The sequence below is a fragment of the Erythranthe guttata genome, chromosome 4, assembly GCF_056151865.1.
Source record: "Erythranthe guttata isolate IM_541 chromosome 4, IM_541, whole genome shotgun sequence".
NCBI lineage: Eukaryota > Viridiplantae > Streptophyta > Magnoliopsida > Lamiales > Phrymaceae > Erythranthe > Erythranthe guttata.
Window position 1 is genome coordinate 3,823,003 of NC_142536.1, and position 19,616 is coordinate 3,842,618.

General features: G+C 33.4%; 2 protein-coding genes and 1 non-coding gene across 4 annotated transcripts; all 3 read left to right on the plus strand.

The window, feature by feature from the left end:
* Positions 1-6,834: 6,834 nt before the first annotated feature.
* Positions 6,835-10,959, plus strand: LOC105964259 (nucleotide pyrophosphatase/phosphodiesterase). 2 transcript variants are annotated; one of them, XM_088817631.1, is made up of 13 exons: positions 6,835-7,404; positions 7,500-7,587; positions 8,105-8,371; positions 8,456-8,573; positions 8,675-8,789; positions 8,951-9,083; positions 9,319-9,506; positions 9,601-9,787; positions 9,896-9,963; positions 10,088-10,187; positions 10,276-10,464; positions 10,601-10,681; positions 10,774-10,959. In XM_088817631.1, the coding sequence occupies exons 1-13, from the start codon at positions 7,070-7,072 to the stop codon at positions 10,828-10,830; spliced, it is 1,926 nt and encodes a 641-aa protein (XP_088673757.1). In that variant the 5' UTR covers positions 6,835-7,069; the 3' UTR covers positions 10,831-10,959. The 2 variants fall into 2 exon arrangements, with proteins under 2 accessions (XP_088673757.1, XP_088673756.1); XM_088817630.1 differs by having other exon boundaries at positions 7,046-7,404; positions 10,598-10,681.
* Positions 10,960-11,755: 796 nt separating this feature from the next.
* Positions 11,756-11,835, plus strand: TRNAL-CAG (transfer RNA leucine (anticodon CAG)). Its single transcript has one exon. It is a non-coding gene; the product is annotated as a tRNA-Leu (tRNA).
* Positions 11,836-12,555: 720 nt separating this feature from the next.
* On the plus strand, positions 12,556-19,432 carry LOC105956057 (nucleotide pyrophosphatase/phosphodiesterase). The gene is made up of 13 exons (XM_088817632.1): positions 12,556-12,884; positions 13,318-13,405; positions 16,765-17,031; positions 17,129-17,240; positions 17,334-17,448; positions 17,700-17,832; positions 17,976-18,163; positions 18,256-18,442; positions 18,541-18,608; positions 18,728-18,827; positions 18,907-19,095; positions 19,187-19,267; positions 19,376-19,432. The coding sequence occupies exons 1-13, from the start codon at positions 12,556-12,558 to the stop codon at positions 19,430-19,432; spliced, it is 1,914 nt and encodes a 637-aa protein (XP_088673758.1).
* The last annotated feature ends 184 nt before the right edge of the window (positions 19,433-19,616 follow it).

The following is a 19,616-nucleotide window of genomic DNA, read 5'->3' on the forward strand; positions in this document are numbered from 1 at the left end:
GAGGACTCAACAGTGAATCAGACTCAAAATAGAAATTAGGACTGAAGGCATTTGTTACCTCAAAAGGGATTGACAAGTTCTTCCCATCCAGGTCTGCTTCTTCTTCTTCTGAGGAATCATCATCTTCTGAATCTTCAAGCTCATCAGGGACATATGCTGGTTCAGGTGATGCAGCACGAGGGGCAACACCTTCTTTCTGCTGAGAAGAGTCTTCAGAGGCTTCACTGTCGGAATCAGAAGAGGACAAGTTTTTGCGAAAAGTAGCTAGTGGAACCTCCCAACTGTCTTCACTTTTCTCTGATTCTTCAGCCTGAGGAGGAATTGTATCTGCTTGAGCTGCTGCTTCTGCCAGGGTTTCCAGAGGATCTCCCTGAGGTGCTGATGGAGTTTCTTCTGTAGTGGTGAACTCCTGAGCATCGACAAATGGAATGTCTACATGCTCTGCTGATGACATTCCAGAGAAATCAGGCATTTCTTCATCCTGATAAGGGGCAGCATCCTCAGCAGCATTCTGAGGAACATTTGCTGAAGCAGTAGGTGCAGCAGCATCTTCTGGAGCATGTGCAGCAACACCTTCAGAGACAGGTGCAGCAACACCTTCTGAAACAGGTGCAGCAACACCTTCAGGAACAGAATGATGAGAGGCTGCTGTTGCCATGTTGGGCTGCGACGTCTCCCCCTGAGTTGATGCTGGGGAAGGTGAGTTGTTGGATGAAGACTCAGAGGAGCTGGAGGACAAGGCTTGAGCCTGTGGTGCAGCAAAGGTAGGATCCCCTGCTTCGTCATCAGTTTCTTCATCTACAAGATGAAGACCTCTTCGTGGGTTTGACTGGACTGGAGTGCGGCCACCTCTGCTTCCTCTTCTTCCACCTCTGCTTCCTCTCCGGGGAGAGTTTTCTCCTCTTCGGCGTTGAGGCACCGCAGTGTTCAGATCTGGAAAAGGGTTCGTGCGCTTTGACCGGCGCGTTGGAAATCTTCCGGCGGTGGAAGAGGGACCCACAAAATCAAAGTTGTCTGGGTCAATCGGGTTCAGCTCGTCGCCGGGCTCAATGTAGCTGATAGGAACAGCTTCAAAGTTGATTGGATGAACGATGATGGCCAGATTTGGGTCTGCTGGTACAGGTGCTGCAGCATCGTTGTGGACATCACCATCGACGGCTGGAGGAGGATTTCTAGGTGGGGATGCCATGATACAGTAGATAAAGTAAAATTGCTTCTTTGTACTTTTGATTTTTCAGTGTGAATTTTGTGAGAAGAAGCACGAAATTTATAAGCCCTAATTTTTGCTGAAGAAGAAAGAAAAAAATTGAAGTGGAGAAGGTGAAGAAGTGGTGTCCGTTTTTCTTGGGGAGAGTGTGATTAAGGAGAATAAAATTTCCTTGGCAGTTTAAAATAAAAACGTGACACATGGCACAATAAGGAGTGGACTTAGTGGAAAATAAGGAATTAACCCATGTACCCATGACCCATATAAATAGGGATAATTAAAATGAAAAGAGAAAAATCAATAAGACCGTAGCACTCAAGAGATATTCACAAATAATAGAAAACTACATTTATTAATGATTAATAGTGAGAAAAATTTGCTGACAGGCATAGATACTATTATATCTGTATATTTATATATTTATTATTATACATATATATATATATATATATTTTTTTTTTTTTTTTTTTTTTTTTTAATAATATATATATATATAAACTCTTATTTTCAAGTCAAACAATTCACATGGAACATGATCAAGTGTTCAGTTTGAAGGTTCCTCAGTTACTAAGATATGACTATCAAAATAGAGGAGTTTGACTTATGTGAGTGTAATTATTTGTCTAAATGTTTACATGAAGCATGATCACGTTTCAAGGTGAAAGACTTCCAGTTACTGATTTAGAAAATAATACATCACAGTGAAGTCATTATTTAATGAAGCTAATGCTTCAGTAAATTGTGTTGCAGCTTAAGATATTTTGATGAGGTGCTGCAACACGTTTCAGGACATGTTTATTGAGTACACATCCCGAGAGATTTTCTGAGTTTTGAAAACCTCTCATAATCTAATGCCTTTGTAAAGATGTCAGCCAGCTGATCTTCTGTAGGAATGTACTTTAAGCACACTATATTTTTCTCAACTATATCACGAATAAAATGATGTTTAATATCTATGTGTTTAGTTCGTGAGTGTTGAACGGGATTTTTTGAAATGTCAATAGCACTTGAATTATCACAATATATGGTCAGGGTATTACTGGTTAACCCATAATCTCCCAACATTTGTTTCATCCAAATTAGTTGACCACAACACCCTCCAGCAGCTACATATTCTGATTCAGCTGTTGAAAGAGATACACAGTTTTGCTTTCTACTAAACCAAGAAACTAGATTATTCCCCAAAAAGAAACATGCACCTGATGTGCTTTTTCTGTCACTAATATCCCCAGCCCAATCAGAATCACTAAAGCCTATCAAGTTTGTATTTGTGTCTTTGAAAAACTGAATCCCTAAGTCTACTGTACCTGCAACATACCTAATAATCCTCTTCACAGCTTTAAGATGGGTGACCTTGGGATTTGCTTGATATCTGGCACACATACAAACACTAAACATAATGTCAGGCCTGCTTGCTGTTAGATACAGAAGGCTTCCAATCATGCTTCTGTAGAGAGTGCTGTCGACATCTTCTGCAACATCATCCTTAGACAGTTTTTGGCTGGAACCCATTGGAGTTTTCATGTGCTTGGCTGATTCCAACTCAAACCTTTTGACCAGGTTGAGAGCATACTTCTTCTGATTCACAAACATTCCTTCACCTGTCTGTTTGATTTGGAGTCCTAAGAAGTAATTCAACTCCCCTACCATACTCATTTCAAAAGTGTGAGACATTGAATCTACAAAAGACTGTAAAAGGTTAGCACAGGTAGAGCCAAAAACAATGTCATCAACATATATCTGAACAATAATGATATGATTATTAGTTCTTCTAACAAATAGGGTTCTGTCTGCCTCCCCTCTATTGAACTGTATTTCAAGTAAGAAGTCAGTGAGTCTTTGATACCATGCTCTAGGAGCTTGTTTAAGACCATACAGTGCCTTCTTAAGCTTGAAAACATGATTAGGCTTGGCAGAATCTTCAAAACCCTTTGGCTGTTCAACATATGCTTCCTCATTTAAAACCCCATTCAGAAATGCACTTTTGATATCCATTTGATACAGTTTGATTTTAAGAAAGCAGGCTATAGCAAGAAGTAATCTAATAGATTCAATTCTAGCTACTGGAGCAAAAGTCTCATCAAAGTCTATACCCTCAATTTGAGTGTATCCTTGTGCTACTAACCTAGCCTTATTTCTAACAACTGTACCTTTTTCATCAGTTTTGTTTTTGAAGATCCACTTAGTCCCTATCACATTTACATGGCTTGGTCTGGGAACTAAGTACCACACATCATTTCTGATGAATTGATTCAACTCTTCATGCATTGCATTTACCCAGAATTCATCCTTCAGAGCTTCTGCAATGTTCCTGGGTTCCACTGAAGACACAAAACAAGTGGTTCCAGTCAGTGCACATTCAGAAGATAAATTAGCAAATCTTACCATATCTCTGTAGTTCACTCTCTCTTTTCTTCTGGTTCTCATTCCACCAAAGATATCACCCACTACTTGAGTTGATGGGTGATTTTTCTGGATTCTGCTTGATGGTTCCTTTCTGCAGACATCTAGGGTTGGTTGCAACTCAGTCTCTGTAGGATGTGTTGAGTCAGATGTGGTGACACTTGGCTCAGCACCTTCTTCTCTTAAGACTGGACTGTTTGTGTCTGGGCTTTCTGTGGCAGAAGTGTCTTCTTCTGTTGTTTCCCTTTCAGCAATCAAGTCATCAACTTCATCTTCAGCTGTTTTACTGCGGAGATCAGCAAAGTCATCAAATACCACATTTACAGATTCAATAATGGTTCGAGTTCTTAGATTGTATACTCTATAAGCATGACTGTTATTAGAGTATCCCATAAACAACCTCAAATCACTTTTTGAATCAAATTTAGCTAGATGATCTCTATCATTTAGAACATAGCAGACACATCCAAACACATGCATGTATTCTAGATTAGGTTTCTTACCATAAAGAATTTCATATGAAGTCATCATAGATCCTAATCTTAGATACACACGGTTTGAGATGTGACAGGCTGTGTTGACAGCCTCAGCCCAAAACCTTTTAGACAAATTTTTTGCACTCATCATCACTGACTGCTTCATTACTGGATTCTGCTGCATTCACAGAAATAGAGTTTAAACATGTATATTGATCAGTATTTAACTCACAAATTGAAAGTGTTTCAGAAAGTGTTGCAGCATCCAGGGAGACTCCTTGGGATTCTGTTTCAGTGGAACTTCCAGTAAGATATCTGACAGAAAGAGCTTGTTTAGAGGATTGCTGTTCCTCTGTCTGTTCAGGTTGTTCTTCCTCCTCATCACTGACAGCACAAATCAAACTCATTCCTCTCCTTCTCAAGGTATTTGCACATTCATTAGCATAATGTCCAAATCCTGAACAGGCCCTGCATTTAATATGATCCAAGTTAGGTGGTTCAGAATTTGAACGAATAAAAGAAGAATTTTTTAAATTGTTTTGAGAAGGTGTTTGAGGAAATGTTCTCTGTGGAATAGATCTGTTTCGGGGCTGAGTTTGTCGACTTTGTGGAGACCCTTCTGAGAATAACTGCCTGGGCTTGATTCCACTTCGTCTGAACGCCCTATTGAATTTCTGAATCTGAAATGCCACATTATTGAGGCATTCTTCTGCATCATCATCATATTCCGGAGCAACATCTTCCTTCTCTAATTCTGCCTGGAGTGCATTTGAGATAGCCTTTCCTTTCTCCTTTCTTTGATCTTCGAAGTTCATCTCTCTGGACTTGAGACTTCCTATTAATTCGTCCAGCCGTAGAGATGATGTATCTTTAGCCTCCTCAATAGCAGTAACCGTCATGCTGAACCTTTCTGGAAGAGTTCTCAATACCTTATTCACTAGTGTCTCGTTGCTCAAAGGACCACCTAAGGATTGAAATTCATTAGCCAAGTCAATCAGCTTCTCATTGTACTGAGAAATTGTTTCAGTTTCCTCCATTCTCAGTCTCTCAAATTTGGAAGAGAGTAATCTGAGCTTGGTTCTTTTGACACTATCTGATCCCTCACAATGTAGCTGAAGAATTTCCCAAGCATCCTTTGCAGAAGTGCATACAGAGATTAATTTAAACATTGTTAAATCTACTGAATTGAAAATTGCATTTAACGCCTTTGAGTTTTGATTAGCATTTGATAGATCGTCTGGTGTCCACCGTAATTCTGGAGTTGGAAAAACATCTCCGTCCACATCTGTGATAGTTGGTGGCTTCCATCCAGTGAGAATAGATCTCCATGCTCTCTCATCAATGGCTTTGATGTACGCCCTCATCTTGACTTTCCAGTAGGTGTAGTTCGTGCCATCAAGTACAGGAGGTCGCATAGAAGCAGTCATCTGAGTATCCATCACGAATTCGTTTCTGTAAAGAAAATAGGAACAAACACTTAGTATACGTCAAGTGTTGGCTCTTGATGCCAATTGAAAGAATTTATGGTCCCGAATTCGTTTAATACAGAGGTGTTGTTGAAGGTGTTATGACACTTGAACAAACAAGCAGCGGAAATATAAAGACAAAAGAACAATACTCAGAATTAAAAATGTTCACAAGTAAAGACTTGTGAACTTGCCCTTTACAGGACGGAAAATATATTAAAATCAGTATTCCAAGAATACAAACAGAAGAGTGCGAAAACTTCTTCCTTATGAGTGAATCTTTTTCAAGATCACTCTTACAACCAAATCTAGATACTAAAAGAAAGATATCAAAAATTCTAGATTTCAAAGAATGTACTTATAAATAGTACGTACAACAGATCCTAGAAAACACACTAAAATTCTCGAGATTAAAACTTCAGCTCTCTATTTTGTTTTCTCGAAATCTGTCTTAATCTTGAGTCTTGAGTTTGGTATTTATAGACTTGCCAAGCTTCCACTCTTCAGCCCATGATCTGCAAGAAAACCAACCACAAGAGCACTCAAGATAATGGGTTAGTGGGTTAGTTAGGAAGTTAAGATAAATCCCATAATTAAATCCACTAAGCACTACTTAACCCTACTAAGCCCACTAACTAAGATTTAGTTTAGAAATTAAGAAAAGTTAAAAACACATTGTGAATTTAATTCACGTGTTTCAATATTGATAAGTGATGGAAAAGGAAAAAAAACTTACGATCAAGGCAAAATTATGTGTCCATACGTCTTCAAACATATTGATAAGTGATGGAAAAGGAAAAAAAACTTACGAAGATAAGACAGCGTTGTAGAAAAATACTTATATTGCTTGAAGTCTTGGATTTGTTGAATGATTATAAATGAGGACCCCGCACGTATTTATACTAGGTCACCTTCTTAATACACTACAAAGAATTCCTACAAAATATCTACAATGGAAAGGTTCTAGAAAATTATCTATAAAACTGGTGGACCGTGACAGGAGCCTAGAAGCTGTCCAATTCTTGTGTAATAATAATAAAATAAAATAAAATAAAAATATTAGATAATTAAGATACTACAATTAAAATTTGTAGCAAATTACCCAATCCTTATTAGGAGAGTTGGTACCTAACCTTTACCAATAAGGTAAAGGTCTAGGGTTCGAGTCCCCCCTCCCCTACTTTCCATTGTAATCGACTTGAATTTACTTAAAAAAAAAAAAAAAAAAATTGTAGCAAATTAATCGAAGATACATTAAAAGAGAACTGGGACAGTTATACCTAAGTAGTGGGAGTCTCTCCAACAAGGATCTCACAGTCCATCATTAATATAACAGCGGCCATACTGTAATTCCCATTTCTTCTTAATTAATAATTATCACGTGCCCCAAAATTCTTTATTAATTACCAAACAGGTCCTGCGCGTGTAGTCCACTCGCGTACTAAAATCATCACCATTAAATAACCTCCATTCTCTCTCTCTCTCTCTTCTTGTTCTTGTTGATCTTGTTCATAAAGATGTCAACTTTGATTGTAGTTTTCATCAATATAATATTATTAATTTTCTTGTTTATGAAACACACCGATGCATCATCAACTCCGGCGACCCGGCCCGAGAGGCTGGCCCGATCCAAACTGGAGCTCCTCCGCAACCACACCGCCATATCGGAGTTCCGGGTTCTGAACCGGAGGTACTTGCTCCATTGCCCCGTCCCGAACCCGTATCTCCAGGTCCACGTCAGCTCCGGCGGGGACAGACTCTCCGACGATGAGCACGTGACGGTGAACATCACCGGAGTTCTGCTGCCGTCGAGCAGTGATTGGGTGGCCATGATCTCCCCTTCTCATTCCAAGTACGTACATTACGACGTCGTTTTCCATTAATGTAAAGTAAATCCATTATTCTTTGTTCGTGATTATTAAGGTTTGACTTGTGTATAAATGACAGCGTGGCAGCGTGTGTAGAGAATGCAATTAAGTATGAACAGACGGGTGATTTTAGCCGGCTTCCTCTTCTATGCCACTATCCGGTCAAGGTGAGACTAAAATACCCTTTCTACTAATATGACCAAAATACCCTTTCTACTAATCTTTTTTTTCACTTACTCTATGATCTTCGAGATTTAATGAGGGTAAAATTGAAAAATTAGTTATTAATACGTCATTCCAATTTTTTTAATTAAAATGACAAATAATACGTAACGATTTTTTTTCTCTTCTTTTTCCGAAGCTAACGTCTAATTTTGATAACACATTGTATGCACCTCTACTTGGTAGGTGTAACACACGAAGCATGCACTTACGAACTACTCACTTTTGTTCTATAATAACCTTCTTTAACCTTATTAATTCGTTATATCTCTTTTTTATAAATCATTGTATGATATGGGTTATTTTAGTCTTTATTATATAATTTTACGAAAATAAATTATTTATAACGGAGGAAATAAAAATTATTATTTTGCAACACAAAATTGTAATATATAATAATTACAATTAATTAATGAGTTAAAAATGTCTGAAATTTGGCGTAATAATATTTTATGACTACAGGCTCAATATGTAAGGAATGATCCAGACTACCTGAGATGCAGCAAGCAAGAATGCAAGGAACACGTGGCAGGGAAGTGCGTGTTAACCACGTGCGGGGCAACTTTGTCCTTTCATGTGGTCAACATACGCACAGACATTGAATTTGTGCTGTTTGGCGGTGGGTTTGAAACACCATGCATTTTGAAAAGATCAGTTCCTCTGAAATTCGCCAATCCAAACAAGCCCTTATACGGACATCTATCCAGCCCCGACTCAACCGGAACATCTGTACGTAAACCGTAGAATATATATTAAATTATTAATATAATATTAATTATTAAATTTAATTAGGAAGAAATTAAATATATGCAGATGAGAATAAGGTGGGTGAGTGGGGATAAAAGTCGTCAACACGTTGACTATGGGGATAATGGGCAGAAGAGAACAACTTCCTCGGTTTCCACGTTTTCGCAAGCTGACATGTGCACCAGTAATTAATTACTGTCTATAATTTAATATTAATTATTTAATTATCAAAATTTATAAATTAATTATATTCCTATTTTTTAATTTATTTTTTTGATTATACAGGTGCATTGTTAGAAAGTCCAGCTGTGGATTTTGGGTGGCATGAACCTGGATACATACATTCAGCTGTAATGACTGGACTTACTCCTTCTACTACTTACTCCTACAAATATGGAAGGTAATCTCTCTCTCTCTCTCTCTCTCTCCCGCCCCCTCCCTCCCTATATGTATGTATGCATGGGGTCTTGATATTTCACCAGACATGCATGCATGCATGATGACTCAAACTGTGTTTTTTACGTATAATTTTCGTAACGATGTAATTATTAATCGATGCAGTGATTCGGTTGGATGGAGTGACGAAACAAGATTCAAAACAGTACCTGCAGGTGGATCAAATGAGCTCAAGTTTCTTGCTTATGGTGATATGGGCAAGGCCCCTCTTGATTCCTCCAAACAACACTACATACAGGTATACATACATACATACATATATATATATATATATATATATATATATATATATATATATATATATATATATAGATAGGGCTAAATATACAATTAGGGTTTTCTCTAGGGGGCAACGTACAATATATATAGTTCGTTTATTCGGAAAAAAAAAAGTATAAAGTTTTTTCATATAATAAATCTTGTTTATATACATTAACATTAAACTTGATTATTTGCTTGTATATATTATTTAGCCAGGATCGGTATCGGTTACGAAAGCTATAGCAGACGAAGTATCGTCGGGCAAAGTTGACTCGATATTCCACATTGGAGACATAAGTTATGCCACTGGATTTCTTGTTGAATGGGATTTCTTCCTTCACCAAATTAGCCCTTTCGCCTCCCGAGTTTCTTATATGACCGCAATCGGAAACCACGAGAGGTATATATATTATTATTTTGATATTAATATATATTACTTTGATCATGGATATATATCTATATAGTACAAATTAATTTTATTATTGTATTTAAAGGGATTATGTGGACTCTGGATCGGTTTATACGACTCCCGACTCGGGTGGAGAATGCGGAGTTCCGTACGAGACGTATTTTCCAATGCCAACACAAGCTAAGGATAAGCCATGGTACTCTATTGAACAAGGAAGTGTTCATTTTACTGTCATTTCTACCGAGCATAATTGGACCGTAAATTCCGAACAGGTAATTAATTAATTAATTAATCTCAATTTTAATCTCGTTAATTCATCGATTTTGATTCTAGCTTCTTCTTTAATATATTTATTTACCTTAATTATTTTATCCTCACAGTATAATTGGATGAATAAGGATATGGCTGCAGTAGACAGAACAAGAACCCCTTGGCTTATTTTCACAGGGTAATTAGTTAGATATTATTAATTTTTTTTGTTAATTAGTGATTAAGAAAAATAAAATAGCCTTAAAATTAAAATATCGATCAAAGTAATTAATTAATAAATGAATATATAATTGCTTTATTAGGCACAGGCCAATGTATTCGTCCAGCCCCGGAAATCTTTTTCTCCCAAACGTTGACAGCGAATTCGTCACTGCAGTGGAGCCGTTGCTACTAGCTAACAAGGTAAATAAATATATGAAAAAAATAAACGAGTAGAATATTTGTTAATTATAATAGTTTTGATTATGATTGGAAATTAATGTTGAACAAGGTTGATCTGGCATTGTTCGGGCACGTGCACAACTACGAGAGAACGTGTGCCGTTTATAAGCAAGAATGCAAAGCCATGCCGACTAAAGATGGGAACGGAATCGACACGTACGATAATTCAAACTACACTGCACCCGTTCACGCAGTTGTTGGAATGGCTGGCTTTAAGCTTGATGGTTTCACCCAAAATGTAAGAATTAGCTAGTATACTTAATTTTCTTCACTAATTAGACAAACTTAATTAATCTCCTCAATTTTTAATAGTGATAATAATAATAATATGATAAAATAATTGTGTTTGCTTCTAATATTAATTTGATGTACAGGATAATAGGTGGAGCTTGTCTAGGGTTTCCAAGTTTGGATACATAAGAGCTCATGCTACCAAAACGCAACTTCAAATTGAGGTCAGCTTAATCAAGATCACTAATTAATTAATTCCCTCTTATATTTTCTGATATATATTTCTATATATATGTAATTATTTAATTTATTGCAGTTTGTGAATGCACATTCAAGAAAGACCGACGACAGTTTTCGAATCATTAGGAGCTGAAGAATTAGGCGCAGACGGGCTTAAATATGAACGTACAAATTAATAAAAGCAGTTAGGGACACATATCAGTAACCATACTTATGCACAATGATTTTTTTTAATTATTCTGGTATTTTTTTCTTAAAACCACATGGTGTATTTCACCTAGTGTAGGATCTCATAAACCACACATATATATATATATATATATATATATATATATATATATATATATATATATATATATATATATATATACGATTTCGAGAATGACGACACTGGCTCTGCCATTCATTTGGCGGCCAATGCCACAACTTCACCGCTTTTTTCGAACCCGCGATTAATACATTGAGAGAAGTGGAAACACGTTCTCATGAATTATTTTCCGACTATTCATGTTCTATTCGAAGCTAGGTAAGAGCAATCTACAGCTGCATGTGGTCATTTTCTTGTAAATAGTGAAAGACATTATGTACTCTTTGTTCTTGGCAAGGGGGTTGCGAAAGGAGATCGTTCTCGTGTGTCGTCCCGAAGGGGCGAGGACCGTATCTACGGATTTCTAGATAATAGAAACAACTTCCCTAGATGAAATTGGGTTTTTGTGAAAGAAAAAAAAAAAAGAACACGAAATCTAATGTTTTTTTTTTAAATAAATTTAATTTTTCTCATATAGTTGTTATAAGTTTGAAAAAAAATCCTAAAAAATATTACTTTATTGTATTTTATTACTTTTTAGATAAATTTAATTTTCTGTATTCCATATAGGTGTTTTAAATATAACATGTATGAAAAATGTAACTGTTACTTATTATAAATAATTGGTTTGATAAAAATTATGACATACAGTATAATAAACTAAACTTAAAGTCAACATACTTTTAGCTATAAAGAGGAGCTTAGTATGTATCTTTCTATATACTATTCTAACCGATAATTAAACATCAAAGTCAAGATGGCCGAGCGGTCTAAGGCGCCAGTTTCAGGTACTGGTCCGAAAGGGCGTGGGTTCAAATCCCACTCTTGACATTTTTTTTTAAATAATTTTTCACATTATTACTTTTAATTATTTTTCATCTAATTTTTCACATTATTATTTTTCATCTAGTTTAGTTTAATTTAGGATCCATTTGATTTTCTTTCTTTCCTCTCTATACAATTTTTTTTTCATCCATTTTGCATTAATATATATATATATTTTTAAATCTTGACATTATTATTATTTCAAATATTTTTCATCTAGTGTAGTTTAATTCAGGAACCATTCAATTTTTTATAATTTTCTTTTCTTTCTTTCCTCTCAAAAATATTTTCATCCATTTTGCATTAGTATATATATATATATATATACATATATATATATATATATATATATATATATATATATATATATATATAAAATCATACATGTTAAAATACTTTGGAAAATGAGATACCTCCAGGGGAAAAAAATGCCCAAAAAATCCAAATTTCATCTCCTATCCAAGCAAATTAATTGGCATGATAGTGATTACTATAGTTAATTTCTTGTAAATAATTAATTAACAGCATATTCGTACACAGCTGTGACATTTATCCACTTAATTATCATCACCATTAATTAATTCCATCATTAACTTGTCCATACCGAAAATCCATCTATTCTCACTTATATATAAAGCATAAACATAGACAATTCTTTTTACTGCTTCTCTCTCATCCTAATTAAAATTAAATTTTTGTCCCTTTAATTAATTAAATTAAAGATCGATGTCAACTTTGTTGGTAATTATTTTCACAATATTGTTCTTGTCTATAAACAAGAGGACCGATGCAGCATCGTTTCCGACCCGGCCCGAAAGGCTGACCCGATCCAAACTGGAGCAACTCCGCAACTACACCGCCATATCGGAGTTCCGGGTTCTCAACCGGCGGTACTTGATAGATTGCCCCGACCCGAACCCGTATCTCCAACTGAACATCACCTCCGGCAGTGGGCCCACCCTTTCCGACGACGAGTACGTAACTGTCAACATCACCGGAGTTCTCCTCCCTTCTAGCGGTGATTGGGTGGCCATGATATCCCCTTCTCATTCTGAGTACGTGTATATATGTATGTATTTAATATAGGGAAAATTGCACATCACACCCTAAAATTTATAATTTTTGCACTTTACCCCTCAAAATTTTAAAAAGTGAATGTCCCGTCAAAATGTAATTCTTGTTGCACATTGCTCTGATAGCAAATTTTCGATGGATCATTCATATTGAGTATTTTTGTTGCATGCTAGCTACCCCTTTAAATTTTTTTTTTGCAAACTGCCCCTTTAAAATGTTGTTTTGTTCCACAATACCCACAAAAAAATGGCTTTTGGGGGAAAGTGCACAAAAAAGATATTTTGAAGGGGGATTATCCAGTTTTTGGATTTTGAGGGGGGTAAAATGGTAAAATGCCAAAATGGAAAATTTTTAGGGGGTGAATAATTTAAATATTTTTTTCCTTGTTCGAGATAATTAAGGTTGTTTGTACAGCGTGGGAACGTGTGTAGAGAATGCAGTGAAGTATGAACAGACGGGTGATTTTAGCAGCCTTCCTCTTCTATGCCACTATCCGGTCAAGGTGTTTGACCACGTTTAATTAATTTGTGCAGTTAATTATTATATATATATACTAGTAATTGTACCCGTGCGATGCACGGGACAACAAATTGCATTGTTTTGATGTTGTAAGAATATAAACAAACGTTTGATGCATCGTATCATCAAAATTCTATTATACTGGAACATCATTAAGTATACTACACACAAAAAAAAAAGGAAATAACTTTACTATTGAATAATTTTCCAAATGAATTGAATCAGCTAATACCAGTAGATTGAAAATTTGAACCAGGAAAAAAATCATCAACTATGTCTTTCATGTTGAGCTTAAAAGTAATTAGATTTAATAACTTAGTTAACATAATCAAAACTAAACTATCGACAACATAAAAGGCCATCTATACATCTTGCATCGGAACTAAGCCCTTCTCCACTGCCTCATTTTCAGGCTGTTTTGCCACTGGAATTAACAATTGGAAAATTAAGAAACAAAAATAAATATAAACAATAAATTAAATATCGCATACAAACAATAAGTCTTGAAGGTCGACTTCCAATAGCTTGTGGCTCCGCCCATTTTTGGTTAATTCTCTCAAATCATCCATTTCAATAACATGTCCAATAACATATAAAATGAAATAATTGTTATACATAAATTTTGAAAACTTTGGTATAAATTAATGAAACACATAATTTAACAAAATGAAATTACCGATAAGCCATGATGGAAAAAGATGTAAACTAATTGCCACACAGTAAATAGGATGAAGAAGATAAAAAACAAAATCTAAAGTCGGGTTACCAAAAGAAGAAGCCTTAGGTAGGGAAGAAATAAAATTCAAATGTTGCAGACATTATGTAAAACGATGTCACAAAATTCGTTAGGGATGAAAATCAGATTTATTTACCCTTTTCTGTAAAAATCGAAAATCAGATTATTATAAATAATATCTAGGAGAATTTGATGAAAATCGATAATAATATTTAAAATAATACTTAGGAGATAAAAATTTGATAAAAAAATCAAAAAATAATATTTAAAAGATAAAAATCTGATAAAAATCGAAAATGAAATTTAAAATAATAATTAGAAGATAAAAATTTGATAAAAATCGAAAATAATATTTCAAATAATGTTAATGAGATAAAAGTTGATAAAATACGAAAATAATAATTAGAATAATATTTAGGAGATAAAATATGATTAAAATCGAAATTATTATTTAAAATAATATTTAGGAGATTAAATTTGATAAAAATCGAAAATAATGTTTAGGAGACAATAATCTGATAAAAAAACAAAATTAATATTTAGGAGATAAAAAAACTAATAAAAACATGATAAAACTCGAAAAAAATATTTAAAATATTATTTAGGAGATATAACTTTGATAAAATTCGAAAATAATATTTAGGAGATAAAAATCTGCTAAAAGTTGAAAATTATATTTAAAATTATAGTTAGGAGATATAAAATTGATAAAATTAAAAAAATATTATTTATAATAATATTTAGGAGATAAAAATTTGATAAAAATAAAAAATAATATTTAGGAGACAAAAATCTGATAAAAATAAAAAATAATATTTAGGGGATACAAATATGATAAAATTCGAAAATAATATTTAAAATAATATTAAGGAGATAAAAATTTGATAAAAATTGAAAAAAAATTACAAATATGACATTAGGGTTTCTTAGGGTTGCCCTAGCGTTTCTTTCTTTTATATATAAGATATCTAGGAGATAAAAAAATGATGAAAATCGATAATAATATTTAAAATAATATTTAGGAGATAAAAATTTGATAAAAAATTAAAAAATAATATTTAGGAGATAAAAATCTGATAAAAATCGAAAATAAAATTTAATAATAGTTAGGAGATAAAAATTTGATAAAAATCGAAAATAATATTTCAAATAATGTTAATGAGATAAAAGTTGATAAAATACGAAAAAATAATTAGAATAATATTTAGGAGATAAAATATGATTAAAATCAAAATTATTATTTAAAATAATATTTAGGAGATAAAAATTTGATAAACATCAAAAATAATATTTGGGAGACAATAATCTGATGAAAAACAAAATTAATATTTAGGAGATAAAAAACTAATAAAAACATGATAAAACTCGAAAAAATTATTTAAAATATTATTTAGGAGATATAACTTTGATAAAATTCGAAAATAATATTTAGGAGATAAAAATCTGCTAAAAGTTGAAAATTATATTTAAAATTATAGTTAGGAGATATAAAATTGATAAAATTAAAAAAATATTATTTATAATAATATTTAGGAGATAAAAATTTGATAAAAATAAAAAATAATATTTAGGAGACAAAAATCTGATAAAAATAAAAAATAATATTTAGGGGATACAAATATGATAAAATTCGAAAATAATATTTAAAATAATATTAAGGAGATAGAAATTGAAAAAAAATTACAAATATGACATTAGGGTTTCTTAGGGTTGCCCTAGCGTTTCTTTCTTTTATATATAAGATATCTAGGAGATAAAAAAAAATGATGAAAATCGATAATAATATTTAAAATAATATTTAGGAGATAAAAATTTGATAAAAAATCAAAAAATAATATTTAGGAGATAAAAATCTGATAAAAATCGAAAATAAAATTTAATAATAGTTAGGAGATAAAAAATTGATAAAAATCGAAAATAATATTTCAAATAATGTTAATGAGATAAAAGTTGATAAAATACGAAAATAATAATTAGAATAATATTTAGGAGATAAAATATGATTAAAATCAAAATTATTATTTAAAATAATATTTAGGAGATAAAAATTTGATAAAAAGCAAAAATAATATTTAGGAGACAATAATCTGATAAAAAACAAAATTAATATTTAGGAGATAAAAAACTAATAAAAACATGATAAAACTCGAAAAAAATATTTAAAATATTATTTAGGAGATATAACTTTGATAAAATTCGAAAATAATATTTAGGAGATAAAAATCTGCTAAAAGTTGAAAATTATATTTAAAATTATAGTTAGGAGATATAAAATTGATAAAATTAAAAAAATATTATTTATAATAATATTTAGGAGATAAAAATTTGATAAAAATAAAAAATAATATTTAGGTGACAAAAATCTGATAAAAATAAAAAATAATATTTAGGGGATACAAATATGATAAAATTCGAAAATAATATTAAGGAGATAAAAATTTGATAAAAATTGAAAAAAAATTACAAATATGACATTAGGGTTTCTTAGGGTTGCCCTAGCGTTTCTTTCTTTTATATATAAAAGATAAATACTCATTTTTAATATACGTATTTGAAATATATATATACATACGAATTAAATAATATTATAATATTTTTTATGACAGGCGCAGTATGTGAGGAATGATCCAGATTACCTTAGCTGCAGCAAGCAGGAATGCAAGAAGTATGTGGCCGGAGAGTGCGTGTTAACCACGTGCGGGGCAACTTTGTCCTTTCACGTGGTCAACATACGTACGGACATTGAATTTGTGCTGTTTGGCGGTGGATTTGAAACACCCTGCATTTTTAAAAGATCGGATTCTGTGAGCTTCGACAATCCAAACATGCCCTTATATGGTCATATTTCAAGCCCCGATTCAACCGGAACATCGGTACGTAGTATTTATTTAATTTATTTTGTTTTACTGTATATAATAATAGAATTAATTACGATGTAATTAATTAATCTGGAAAAAAAAATAATTGTAGATGAAATTAAGGTGGGTAAGTGGGGATCAAAATCCCCAAGGAGTAGAGTATGGGAATGGGCAGACAGCAATCTCAACTGTTTCCACTTTCTCACAAGCTGACATGTGCACGAGTGAGTGCATGTACAACATTTAATTAATTAATTAATTAATTAATTAATTATACTCTTAATTTGGTTTTTTATTTATTTAAAAAAAATTGACAGGTTCGTTGTTAGAAAGTCCAGCTGTAGATTTTGGGTGGCATGATCCTGGATACATTCATTCAGCTGTAATGACTGGACTTACTCCTTCCACTACTGACTCCTACAAATATGGAAGGTACTCTCTCTCTCTCTCTCTCTCTCTCTCTCTCTCTCTCTCTCTCTCTCTCTCTCTCTCTCTCTCTCTCTCTCTCTCTCTCTCTCTCTCTCTCTCTCTCTCTCTCTCTCTCTCTCTCTCTCTCTCTCTCTCTCCTTATATATATATGTGCATGGGATCTTGATATTTCAGCAAACATGCATGCATGATGATTGAAACTGTGTTTAATTACGTATAATTTTCGTAACAATGTAATTAATCGATGCATGCAGTGATTCGGTTGGATGGAGTGACGAAACAAGATTCAAAACGGCACCTGCAGGTGGTTCGGATGAGCTCAAGTTTCTTGCTTATGGTGATATGGGCAAGGCCCCTCTCGATTCTTCCGCCGAACACTACATACAGGTATACATACATATAGGGTTTTTCCTAGGGGGCGACAATAGTTCGTTTATTCGGAAAATACTAAGTTTTTTATATAAGAACATATAGCTTGTTTATATGTATATAACATGAAACTTGATTATTTAGTTGCATATATCATATAGCCAGGATCGATATCGGTTACGAAAGCTATGGCAGACGAAGTGTCGTCGGGCAAAGTTGACTCGATATTCCACATAGGAGACATAAGTTACGCCACTGGATTTCTCGTTGAATGGGACTTTTTTCTTCACCAAATTACCCCTTTGGCCTCCCAAGTTTCTTACATGACCGCAATCGGAAACCACGAGAGGTATTCTGCGTATATATGTGTAATGTATATATTTTCTTTAATTACAATATATAATACCAGTGACAATGTTGGTTATATTGATGTATTTGAAGGGATTATGTGAACTCTGGATCGGTTTATTCGACTCCGGACTCGGGTGGAGAATGCGGAGTTCCGTACGAGACTTATTTTCCGATGCCAACTCAAGCAAAGGATAAGCCATGGTACTCTATTGAACAAGGCAGTGTTCATTTTACTGTCATTTCTACCGAGCATGATTGGACCGTAAATTCCGAGCAGGTAATTTAATCGAAATTTCAATCTTTTTAATTAATTCGTCGACTTTGATTTTAGAGCTTTTTATTTTACATTTTTTTATTGGTATTTTTTGGTGACAGTATGATTGGATGAACAAAGACATGGCTACAGTTGACAGAACAAGAACTCCTTGGCTAATTTTCACCGGGTAATTAATTAATTAATTTGGCTCTCTTCAATAAGTTCGATTTTAATAATTTTTTTATTTAATTGTTTTAAGAAAAATAAAATAGCCTAAAATCTTTGATTTTTGTTGAGACTTCATAGTCACAGGCCAATGTATACATCCAGCCCCGGAAACGCGATTCTTCCTAGCGTCGACACTGAATTCGTTGCTGACGTGGAGCCGTTGCTTCTAGCAAACAAGGTATATATATAATTTTAGCAATTTTGTTTATATATATATATATATTGACAACTAATATTTATAATATAACATGAACAAGGTTGATCTGGCATTGTTCGGGCACGTGCACAACTACGAGAGAACGTGCGCGGTTTATCAGCAGAAATGCAAAGCCATGCCGACTAAAGATGGGAACGGAATCGACACGTACGATAATTCAAACTACACTGCACCCGTTCACGCAGTTATCGGAATGGCTGGCTTTACGCTTGATGGTTTTACCCAGAATGTAAGACTATACGCTCTTCGATCTCTCGAAGACGACAAACCCTAATCGATCGATCTCCTAAAACAAGTATTAATAAATAAATATTGTACAGGATAATATTTGGAGCTTGTCTAGGATTTCGGAGTTCGGATACATACGAGTGCATGCGACGAAAAATGAACTTAATGTTGAGGTGATCAAAGATTAATTAATCATTAATTAATTTCATGATATTTTTCTCTTATTTTTTCTCAAATATACAATTATTTTTTATATTTTTCAATTTGTTTTTGGCTTGCAGTTTGTGAATGCAGATTCAAGAAATAGCGATGATAGTTTTCGGATCGTTAGAAGCTGAATAAGTAGACAAGGATTTGACAAATGTACAAATAAATGGATCTGAAAGTTATTTTAGCGAATACATCAGGGTGTAAGTGTAATTTACCCAAATTTTTAATATTGCAATATAATTGAATAAATGTGTCCGACGTAATTTTAGAAAATAATTCGAGTTTCAACTTTTAATTGAATCTCGTGATCGA

What these genes read in the sequence shown, in the direction of transcription:
- LOC105964259 (XM_088817630.1), top strand. Translation starts at nt 7,070, where the DNA reads ATGTCAACTTTGATTGTAGTTTTCATCAATATAATATTATTAATTTTC. An exon ending in GCAAGCTGACATGTGCACCA is followed by an intron (nt 8,574 to 8,674) that starts GTAATTAATTAC and finishes TTGATTATACAG; the next exon opens with GTGCATTGTTAGAAAGTCCA. An exon ending in TTGATGGTTTCACCCAAAAT is followed by an intron (nt 10,465 to 10,597) that starts GTAAGAATTAGC and finishes TAATTTGATGTA; the next exon opens with CAGGATAATAGGTGGAGCTT.
- LOC105956057 (XM_088817632.1), top strand. Translation starts at nt 12,556, where the DNA reads ATGTCAACTTTGTTGGTAATTATTTTCACAATATTGTTCTTGTCTATA. An exon ending in CCGCCGAACACTACATACAG is followed by an intron (nt 17,833 to 17,975) that starts GTATACATACAT and finishes TATATCATATAG; the next exon opens with CCAGGATCGATATCGGTTAC. An exon ending in TTGATGGTTTTACCCAGAAT is followed by an intron (nt 19,096 to 19,186) that starts GTAAGACTATAC and finishes AATATTGTACAG; the next exon opens with GATAATATTTGGAGCTTGTC.